Raw genomic sequence first — 12,108 nt, 5'->3', positions numbered from 1 at the left:
CACCTCCCTTCAACCTGCCCCCCAACATCAGGCAGAACACCTCCCTTCCTCACTTCAAATCCCTGCTTAAAAAACATCTGTTCTCGCAGGCATTTCACACAGTGTGAGTTGATCTAGTGTTTTTTAATCTGTGACCCTGTGTTTTAAATGCTTTTTATTAATTCTTCAGTTATTATTATTAGTGTATTGTATATATATGTATATATATATTTTTTTTTTCTCTTTAATTTACTCATTGATTTATTGTTGTTGTTAAGCACTTTGATACCAGGTTCTGTTTTAAATGTGCTCTATAAATAAAGTAGACTTGATATCCTGATGCATGCTCAATATTCCAGGTAGAAAAATCTAAAAAAGTTAAATCTGGTCCTCTGGACATTCAAAAAAAAACAAAAAAAAACAAAGCAAATCAACAAAAAAATGTAGAAACGTTTCGTCTCTCATCCTGAGGACTTCCTCAGTCTGAGGAGCTGTATTCAGCTCAGTCTCTTAAACAGCACCTTCTCAGAGTGGATCAACCAGTTTGCTGCTGACAACCAAAACCAGCTGATCACATGCTCAAGAAGGACCATCAGCCTAACAATGGATCATTAGCACCTGATGGCTGTTTACTGTTCACAGAGGGCTGAGTGATACTAGCAATCACAGCATTGTAAGAGGGGGACAGTTGAACCTGGAGGCTCCGCCCCTGTTTAATGATGGACGGTTTCTTTTCACAAAGATGGCCTCCTTTACTCCTCTCTCAAACCATCGTTCCTCTCTGTCCAGGATGTGAACATCTTCATCCCTGAAAGAGTGACCGCTGGCCTGGAGATGAGTGTAGACCGCAGAGTCCTGGCCTGATGATGTTGATCTTCTGTGCTGGTCCATCCTTTTGGCCAGTGGCTGTTTAGTTTCCCCGATGTAAGACTGATCACCCTCCTGACACTGAACAACATACACAACATTACTCTGTTTGTGCCGGGGGACTGGATCTTTGGGATGAACCAGTCTTTAATGTATTTTGGGGTTTAAAAGCCACTGGGACGTTATGTTTAGAAAATAAACGTCTCAGTTTCTCTGATACTCCCTCAACATCTGGAATGACCACTGGTCTGGGTCTGGGTTCCTCCTTTTCACCTGATGGCTGACTGGAGTCCTGTTTGGGTTTCTTCTCTGCTTTCAGGAAGGCCCAGTTAGGATATCCACATTGCTCTAGAGCCTGTCTTGTGTAGGATTTCTCCTTCTGCCTGGCTCCTGAGCTAGTGGGGATGCTGTCTGCTCTGTGGTACAGAGTCCACAGAATCAGAATCAGACACCACTCTGAGCAGCAGGACCACTCTTTCCACAGAACAACTGTGTCAACTCTTGAAACTGTGCCTGCAGTCAACCTACTTCACATATGGGGAGCAATATTATAGGCAGAAACATGGGTGGTCTCTGGACCGAAGGCGAATCGTTTCAGCACAAAAAAAGAAACTGTCCAGATGACATGACTGAAAAATGTTGGATTTTATACCTGGATTATCGAGCATGGACTTTGTTGTTTTCAACCAGTTTGACAAGACTGTCAACAAGGAAGAGGGCCGGCAATGGAGGAGGGGGCGTACCAAAGAGACCATCTTCTCACAAGCAGAACTGGTTTGTTCCACTTTGGAGTAAGCTGTTGGGGGAAGAATCAGTTTTGTTGTGTGTTTCCTTGACTGATGAAGCCTTCTGGATGGAATGCGAAACATTTCAGCACAAAAAAAGAAACTGTCCAGATGACCTGACTGAAAAATGTTGGATTGTATACCTGGATTATTGAGCATGGACTTGTTGTTTAAAATCAGCCATATTTCTAGAAAGAGTAGCGGTTCCATCCAAAATATGATGGATGCCATCTCTCTGCATCAGACCAGAAAGAACTCCAGTTATCTATGTAGCCACCGTCGTTGTCAGAACACCACCTGGACACCCTGTGCTTGAATGACGACATACGGCTAAACATGTCATCGCTGGTCAGGTTGGGGAGGGGGCCGGAGAAAACTATGGAGTCCGTCATGGGTTTAGCAAAGTCACACACCGAAGCAACATTAATTTTAGTGAAAGTATCACCAGCCAATAAATAAGAGAGAGTAAACAAAACAAAACAAAAGACTGATTGGGTATAAACCCACCCCTGTCTCCTACCCGAACATGGAGAGGACAAAAACCACTGTCAACTTAGAATCCGCACATTTGTACTTAACCTAGAGAACACAATCCAACTATCTGGGTTCCTGTCTGCCCACATATGATAGGAGTAATAGTGATTAAGAAAAACATAAAAAGAAACAACAGGATATGCAAATATAACCGCAAATATCAAAAGTGTAACTCCCCCCACCCAAAAAAAGTAAAAACAAAAACGCTCATATATTGGGATGCATACTATATAGCAGATGTTACGTAATCAATTTAGAGCGTTACCACTGTACAATTGCCCTCCAATACAAATGAAATGTTGTACATGCCACCATTAAAGGCTCTAACAGCCAAATATTGAGTCAGACACGCTTTAAAAAATTGCTGGTTGAGGGAGGCCAGTCCTATGGTTTCTTTCGTTCCTCATCGCCTGTTGCTGGAATGACATTTCTCTTGACATATTTCGTAACTTTAACAGGATTGACAAAAACCTTGTCCATCTCTCTATGCATGATGCAAACCCGTGCAGGAAAAAGAAGTCCATACCGGACACCTGGTCAATTCCGCAGGAGTCGCCTCACCTCCGTGAATGCCACTCGTACCTTTGCCATGCTTGTGGTGTAATTAGCTGTGATGAGCACGGATGATTCTTTGAACCATCGCTGCAGGCTCATTGTAATATCTCCACACAATCTTGATAACAATACCTCTTGATTTATCATCTGAACCTCTCCTGCTCGGCATCCGGTGTACGTGGTCGATCAGCGGTGACTTGTCCAGCTTCAGTACCTCCTTTAGCATCTTGCCTATCCCTGTAGGTGTGCATGAGCCCGGCAACTCATGAACTCCAATCATCCTAATGTTCTGTTCATAGTCCCTTCCACAGATTCAAGCCTTTTTCTCAGCCCATCCACCTCATTTTTCTATTCCACCATGGTCCCACGAAGAGCCTCCACCTCATCTGAGCATATGGACAGCCCGTTTTCAGCCTTTGTATCACTTAGCTTGACTTGGTCAAACTCTGCTCTGAGGGTGTTTCCAGCAAGCTCTGCCCTCACCGCCTGCAGCTCGTTCTTAATCAAATTAAAATCATCTGTCAGAGCCACCTTCATCTCCATCCTAATTATCGCTGTGATTTCAGATTTAGTTGAAGCCAGAATATCTGACTTCAGAGCCGACTCAGCCATCAGTCCAGAGCCTGTGAGAGCGGGGCCGATGCACTTGTCCTCCACCTGCTGCTGTGGCTTCACTGCGGTTCGAGGCTGCAGCAGTGTCTCCAGGCCGCGCGGACAGAGACCCCGCCAATTTAGATTTTTGTCTAATTTAGAGGCCATATTACAGCTCCATCAAATCAATCCTGCATCAACACAAATCTCAGAGGAAGAATCCAACGCAGAGGCAGCGAGAATATAATTACAAAAGGCAGTTTTTCGGGTGGGCTGATGGGAGTTTTGCAGAACTCTGCTTAATGATCCGCAGGCGTTTTGTGCTCCTCACAGCTGCCATGTTTTAATAAAACATGTCAATAATATACTATTTTTATACTGCCTTGTGAATTTTGTGGATAAATCTAATTATTATTTTTTCATTAGGCCCTGAGCTGACAGCTGATCAAACATACCCTGATGATCACCCCATACACTGTCCAACCAAGTGTCTGACAAAAAAACCTGTCGATCAATGCAGCCTTCTTCACAGCACAAAGTCTAAGGTTTCTTCACAAGCTCCAAGTTCATACTAACAAGGCAACAGAGCCCTTAATGCTGGACGTTAGACAGAAAACAAAAGGTGCTGCACTCTGTGAGCCGGATGAATATCTTCTTGGAATATGTCAGTCTGCAGCAACAGTGCAGGAGGAGAGGACGAGGCTCTGCGTAGCAAAGACCCCCTGCAACCACCAGGCTGTAAAATAAATACCTGTAACAAAAACCACCAAGAGTTTGGAGCTGCTGCAGTTGCATCACGTCTGCTGACAACAGAAGAGCGTTGACGTGCAGAGACTGTATCAAGGTCAACTAACTATTATTTGGAGGTTTAAAGTAAAGTGCTGTGTGTTGTCATTATTGTATGTTCCCATACAACGGCAAAATGGTTCTCTGCATTTAACCCATCACACCTGGGATGCACTCAGGTGAATCATCACCAGAAAGCACTTCAGTCACCCATCAAGTACAATATTTTATCAACTGAAGTTCATGAAGTTCCATGATTTGGTAGATTATAATGTTTTATCAGTTATGTATACGGCTCATAATAACACATTACCTTTAAATATCCAATTAAATTTTGTTAAGAGAGAGTTGTTATAATCTTAAGGGGATATTTGTGAAACCTAAATTTAGAACCAGTTTGAAGGGACGGTCTACTTCAGTCCAAGGAATTAGATTATGGAATAATCTGGAGAGTGATGTTAAAAATGCCAGATCAATATCTATGTTTAAGAGATTGATCAAAGTTGATTTGTTTTTTTGAAAAAAAAAAAAAAAAGCTTAATGTGTATTTGTATGAATTGTTGCTCGAAAAGGAGTTATTCATTTTGTTTTTGTTATTTGAAGATTATTATTTTTTAATTAACTGTTTGTAAAAAAGGGACAGATATGATTTTTTTTCTATCTGCTGCTTTTCATTTTATTTGTGATTGTATTTCTTATTGTATATAGAATTGTTTTGTTTTAAAAACTGAATAACTTTATAATAATTCTTAAAAAGCACATGCATCGACCTCATTCTGCTCCTTTTCACACCTTTCAAGGTGTTTTTCTGATTCAGCAATCCCTACTGTGACGGATGTAGAAAACTGTAATGCAAAAAGAACAATCTTTCACAACAATCAGCAGTCGGACCGCATCAACGAGCTAATATTAATATAAGATCTTGCATCTATCTGTTATTGGTGACCACGAGGATTACTGATAACGTCTGAGGAGAAAGTCATATGTTACGTACACTAAATTGTAGTTGTGTTGTAGAAGTTCAATTCAGTTTATTTATATAGCACCAAGTCACACCAGGTCATCTCAGGGCACTATATAGAAACATTCATGTGCATTCAAGGTTCAAGGTTCTTTATTGTGATTCGCATCACGTCATACAGGACGTGGGACGGAATTGTGTATCCAAGGTCCCAGTACAGTCAAAAATAGCAAAAATGTAGAATATAAAAAGGAACAGCATACAAGGATTTAAGATATATGCTAAACACTAATAATGTAAATTAATACGGTATATTAAACAGCAGCCTGAACATGAGTCTGTAGTGAGCACATGGGTATGAGCAGCTTAAAGGCAAGAAATGAGCAGCATGGATAATCAGCAGCACAGATTAAGTGACATATCACCAACTAAAGTAGCATTACAGCAATTTTTCTTTTTTTTTTGTTCTTACAGTGATTTTTCCTGGATAGGGATTCATGAGTAACAGGTTCAGGGTAGAAGCTGCTCTTAAGCCCCCAGTATACTGCTGCGTATGTCCATACGTGAAGGTACGAGCGTACCCCCCAGGGCATGTCCGTGCAAAGCTCAATTTTTACGACCGCGTACGCGGTGTCACACAATAAACTGCCCAGCGAGGGACTGTTTCGTATGCGACACCAATGTATTAAATTCCTTCTTCATCCCTGATCTGGCCTTTTGTTTTGTGTTGTTGCCAAGAGGCAGTGATCTCTTCCTCCTCCGTTGATGCCATGACTGAAATGGTGAGAAAAAGAGGAATTTGTCATGAGCGAATTAAACTCAGGTCCAGCGTGGCTGTGGGAGTGTCTGGAGAGTTCCTGGTGGTCTGGTCTGATGTGTGGGCTGCAGGGCCAGCGCTCTGTTTTTTTTTTTTTTTTAGATCTTTTTATTAACAACATATAAACACACAACACCGCTGAGGCTGAGAGCGCTCGCTTCCCCCCCCCCCCCCCCCGACCTGTCAATCAATTCAGTAGGCGTGTCAGCAAATGACCAATCGGCGACCTCATTTTGTCCCGAAGGTAAACGCCCCTTGTCTGTGAAGCTGCTCTGCAGCTACTCGGGGTGTACACTGGAGTATCACGTCTGAACCCTCTGCGTACAGTACACGTGTACGTACACGTGTACGTACACGTGAACGGACGTACGCGGCAGTATACTGGGGGCTTTACTCTAGTGGTTGTACTTAATGCAACCTCCTGCCTGAGGGGAGCAGGGCAAAAAGTGAGTGTGCTGGTTGAGTGGAGTCCTTCATGATGCAGGTAGCCCTCTTCCTGCATAAAAAGTACTTTGTAAGTTAATATTATTTATATGAGGCGCAGACTGCTTTGAGTTTAACTTCATCACTGACTCGTATTGAGAAAGCACGGAGACAACAGTGGAGAGAAAAACCCCTCACGAGGAAGAAACTTCCAACAGAACCAGGCGTCACCAGAAGTTACAGTAATGAAACACATTTTTCTTTTTCATCCTCTTCCTTCTGCAGGAGTCACCACAGCGAGCTTGCGTAAAAAAAATGACAATTGTTTTACAACAGAACACCCTTTTTGACATAACCTGGGCTCGAACGTGCAGCCTCGGGTTCAGACTATGACCTCCTAGTGAACTGGTAAATGGACTGTACTTTTATAGCTCCTTTCCATCTAATCAAGATACTCAAAGCTCTTTACAACACAACCTGTGCCTCATTTACCTCCACACACATTCATACAGCCTAACCAGAGCTTTAGATCACGTTCACACTCCGATGGGACACATCAGAGGCGATGAGGCGTTCAGTGTCTTCCCCAGGGACTCAACATGTGACTGCTGGTGGAGTCGAACCCCCGTTGGAGGACGACTGCTCTAACCACTCAGCCACAGCTGCTCAAAAAGCAGAAAAAAAAGGATGTGAATATCTGGATGTGGCATTTTGTTCATCAGTTACCTTTATTTAACCAGTCTAATCTCACTGAGCTCACATCTCTTACTCAAGGAAGGCCTGGAGCCGAACGTGTACATTTTAAACTGTGGGAGCACTCGAAGACAAATCCACAAGCGCAAGGAGAACATGCAAACTACACGCAGGTTCATCAGTGCAGCTACAGCGTGCACTCTCAAGACGTTACCTGCAGCGTGCCCTCAGTGTGGACCGAACTTGGCAAATGGGCCTTCTCCTCCTCCGCTGCTACAACCTGGAACACCTTACAAAAGATCTCACGTTGGCAACTTCGACCACTCTAAGGGATTTTAAACAACTCTTGTGTTCATTGCAAAAACCAACGCAGACATGTTCCTGTTTAGAGTATTTTATTTTGCTTTACAATATAGTTTTTTGTTTGATATCATTTATTTTATGTACTTTTCATTCGATATGTTTTTACATGTTTGTCTATTGTCGTCTGTACCTCATGTGCTCATTCTGGAACAGAACGCTGCGTTTTGCCATTGAAAAGGAGCAGAGACGACTCAGGCGTGGAAGTAAAACAAGACTTTACTGTTTCGTCTTCATTAGTTTTATAAGCCAGAATTTCTTTTTATTGTGAAACTGCAACATGATCACAAAATACAAGGTTTCAGAAAGCATAACCTTGTGTTATAAATTGTACTTTTGCTTAAAGCATAAAGCTACATAATAAAATAAGACCTTTAGCATTAGCTTCATAAAGTTGTAAGATATCACATAAACAATCACAATATTTGCAAACTATAAACTGTAATGTAACTATATTAATGTGATGTGTGAAGCTCAACGACATGAGATGGAAACAGATTGAAAGATTGATGCTCTGAGAACAATTCCCTGTTCTGCATGTAAGCCAACAAGATGTCTGATTTGACCTTTGACCTAACCCATGTGACTCTACTAACCAATGTCAATAAAGGAGATTTCAAACTAAAATGCATTCTGTCGATACAACTACAAGACACTGTTGTGGCAGATCACACTCCCCATCTGGTCCTGAACACAATACCATTATCGATTTGTAGACAAAGCTCAATAGACATAAGAAAGCAGACAATGGTAGAAACTTAGGAAGACAGAAGCACAACTGCTTCAGTCATTGGCCTGACAAGTCTCAACAGTCCCACCTTTGGTGACCTTTGGCTCAAGCTTTCTGACCTTTCCATCACTGCCAGGACGAGTCTTGGTGACAAGAGCCATGGGCCAAAGGTTCCTCTTCACTTCATGTCTTTGAGCAGGACCAAAGCCCCTCTTTAACATTAGGATGGGTGTCCAGACACCTATTTTGGGTGTAAAAGGTCTTGCATTTATTATTGCATAAACCTCACCCATAAAGGCCGATAGCACTTTGTGAGATGTGAAGGTCTGATGTGAGAAAGCATCGAGTCAAGAATCTTTCTTGAAACCCGTCGTTCTTTGCCACACACCTCCCATGTGGGAAGAGTGAGGTGGGTTAACAACCATGTGCATCCTTTCTTACCAAGATATCCTGAAATGTTTCTTTCATCTTGTAGAAAGAATTGCAGTCCTTAAAAATTTGTGCCGCAGTCAGATGGAATCACTTTTGCAGGACCATGGACGGTGAAGAAGCATCGCAGAGCATTGATAAAGCTTGATGCGTCTATTGATTCTACGTTTGACATGTACAGCACATACACTCGACATGTAAAAAGTACTGCCCTCTTTTATTGTTTGCTGCACCTCCTCGAGTGGAGACAGTCCAGGGACCAAACACGTCCAGGCCTACAATTGTAAAAGGGGTTTCCATGCTGAGACGATCTCATGGTAGATCTGTCATCTGCTGTTCTGCCACAAAGCTCATTACATGTGACTCCTTCTGAACATCTTAGTCATGCATTTTCTTACTCCAATAAGCCATAAGCCAGCTGCGTGGATTTCTCCCAGTGAAGACTCTACCTTCATGATGGACTCTCTTATGGTGGTGGTTCACCAACAGAGAAGCAACATGGCTGTGACCAGGAAGTACAAGTGGGCTTTTCTCCTCTACATTAAGATAGAAGGTTTGTGTTTGAGTTCTGGTTGAATTAAATACACAACCCAGTTCTTCGGAAATAGTTTATTTCTCCAAGTTACAGCAGTACACTTTGTAATGGTCTCTCCTCTCACTGAAATCAAAGTCCCATCAGGGTTGTAGATCAAGGGTACATAACTCTTTCCAGATTTTTAACAAGTTGAAAAGAACCAGGTAAAAGTCTCGTCTTTTACGTGTTGCAAACACGCATGAAGCTGCCTGAACTGTGTTTTTAAACCTGGTATGTCTTTAAGCAAGGGACAAAGTGCTTTAATGCAGGTCACGTTGTCCTCAAACGAGTCTGTGATTAAAAGAGAATAAGATTCCTTTGAGAGGAGAAAGTTATGCTGTGTTCAAGATGCACTCTGAGACATTCACACAGGGGACAAAATGTCCACACAGGGGACAAAATGTCCACACAGGGGACAAAATGTCCACACAGGGGACAAAATGTCCACACAGAGGACAAAATGTCCACACAGGGGACAAAATGTCCACACAGGGGACAAAATGTCCACACAGGGGACAAAATGTCCACACAGGAAAGTTCCAGAGGAGCAGTGTTATTTCTGAGCAACATGTTCCCATCAAATCAGACAGAATTCCACTTTTCTGTGATTATAAAAGAATTCTGTTGAGAGCCAAAGTTTTAATTTAGGGTTTTTTCCACATCCAAACAGACTGAAAGCTCGACAGTTACAACTCTGCAATCTGTAGGACCTTCGGGACTCTAATGTACTTCAGAAATGAAAATAATTTTAAAATAAAATTTAATTTCTGTGAATTCTTGTAGTGTGAGAAAGATGCTGAAATCCTCAACGGTTGTCTTCTACACACGTGTAGGCTTTAAAAAGTTTCTTGTCTCATGCTAAGACGTCCATCTAACGGCAGCCTCCAGCCGCACTGACGGACTCTTTGATTAGAAGTGAGAGGAAACTTAGACAATTGAAACATTATATGAATATTTAACTATAGAATATTACATTTAAATTACACTTTTACAGGCTGAATCGATGAAGACGAGATGAAACTGCTTCACTTGTTTACAACTCTGCAATCTGTAGAACTTTCTGGACTCAAACGTATTTCAGAAATAGCTAATATTGATATTTTGTAGAAAAAAGTTATCTGGATGCAATTGCTTACAACAGGGCTAAGAAAATGTAAAGAAAAATCTGGATTTTACCGTTTTAAATTTGTAAAACAACAAAAGTTCTGTCAGCATCCAAACGGACAATTATCTAAAACATTGTTTTATACTAAACAACGTTCTAAGAGGCCGTGACTGTAATTACTGGTTTGGTGCTAACGCTGCTTGATGACCACCAGGTTCTTCAGTATATCGAACGAGTTTCCATCAGGCTCCACTGAGACCAGGCCTTGCTCTTTACTGTACACCTGCAAGAACCCATTGTCGTCTAGACCCACCACCTGAGCTTCTGGTCCTTCCTCGCTCCAGAGACGCACCTGGGTCCCACTGAAATCAGAACATTAACAAAGCTCAACTTTTTAAAATTTTATGCACAAAACTCTGCAATACTGAACAAACAAATTATTCTGAATCAAAATATAGTCAAGAAACCTGGCTGGTTCTGATCACGATGCACATCTGGCCAGACGCAGCAGCTGTACTGAAGCTACAGTCCAACGGGAACATGGCTGAACTGACTCCAGTTCTTTACAAAGAGTTCCCTGAAAGCACTGATGCACCTGAAAGCACTGATGCACCTGAGAGCACTGATGCACCTGAAAGCATCGATGCATCTAACAGACGTTTCAACCATGACCTGCTGTGTTCTCATTAATGTTCTCCTGTTTACTTTCTTATGTACATTCATTTAATAGAACAGCATACATCAAAACATTCAGCTCAGTACAGCATTAAAGCTATGACTTTTGTTATTTGACACTTTTATCATTTTAAAAATGTATATCTTTGCATTTTTTCATTAATATGAATGAAGAACCATTCAACATTTTTAAAACCTTTGCGTTCTGAATTCTACTTTGGCCTATTTGTTTTACTTTTAGCTTTTGGTTAATGATCTGCTCATTTGAACTATTTTTTCAAAGAAAAGTTAAACCTTCAGCACTCAGCATTCACTATGCATTTTCATAGAAAATGACATTTCTATAGCCAAAATTTATATACCATAATTGCTGGGTCTTAGACCCACATTCCTCAGCATATGTGCATTGTAGAAGTCATGTACCGTCTCCATCTGGAAAAAATTAGATGTACCCTGAAGGGTTGTACAGGAAGATTCTGGGCCACCTGGCAGCCTTTTCTGTCACTCTGTCTGACAGATGTACATCTCTCTCAGTAGCTGTGTGCTGCCACTCATGTTACAACGTGAACACCCGCTTATATATGTACAATTTTTTTTTAAGAGTACGCAGCTTATATTCGGGCGCGCTCTGTAGACAGATAATTACGGCAATTACCTGAATCATTAAAAGTACAAAAAGTACATGTATTTACCCTATGTCTGCCTTTGCCTGTCAGTGGTGCACAATCATGAACAAAGGTTTAGTTTATGGTTTGTGTTTTTGTAGGTTTATGTGCATAACTTACGTGTGAAGCCACCTGTTATAGTAGATAGGCAGGACAGCACCTGGGCCTTCGTGTTGAAAGCATCTGATGAGGTCCTCCAGGAAGTTCAGACTCCGAGCGATGAGCTGGGGGCAGCTGAGCGGCTCCAGGCTGCAGTTATTCTGGGTGTTGTACTCTTGGATCAGGTCATTGATGCACAATGTTGGGTTGCTGTTTGTCACATTAACACCACAACCTACAGGACACATCAGATATATAAACATTATACTGAGCAAACAAGACAGACTGTCTTTAGGTGTCAATCAGCGTGCGTAAGGGATTGGCAATGACAGGTAATGAATACCAAACCAATTTATTTCTAAAGCACTTAAAATACAAAAAGCAGTCGTCCGAAGTGCTGTACAAAATTAAACACAAACAAAAAACACCTGTATATATATATATATATATATATGTACATATATATGTATATATATATGT

At 41.6% G+C, this 12,108-nt stretch overlaps 1 protein-coding gene across 1 annotated transcript in view; it reads right to left on the bottom strand.

Annotated features, from left to right (window-relative positions):
• Nucleotides 1–10,133: 10,133 nt before the first annotated feature.
• The window catches only part of hlcs (holocarboxylase synthetase (biotin-(proprionyl-CoA-carboxylase (ATP-hydrolysing)) ligase)), a gene marked incomplete in the record, with an annotated part of 49,493 nt that continues 47,518 nt past the window's right edge, over nt 10,134–12,108 (bottom strand). The window contains 2 exon segments of the mRNA XM_037687732.1: nt 10,134–10,551; nt 11,650–11,863. Of these exon segments, the coding sequence (XP_037543660.1) occupies nt 10,380–10,551; nt 11,650–11,863 (386 nt within the window).

Source organism: Nematolebias whitei, chromosome 14, assembly GCF_014905685.2.
Source record: "Nematolebias whitei isolate Nwh7 chromosome 14, NemWhi1, whole genome shotgun sequence".
Lineage (NCBI taxonomy): Eukaryota > Metazoa > Chordata > Actinopteri > Cyprinodontiformes > Rivulidae > Nematolebias > Nematolebias whitei.
Note: the sequence above shows the minus strand (reverse complement) of the source record. Positions and strands in the feature narration are given on the sequence as shown.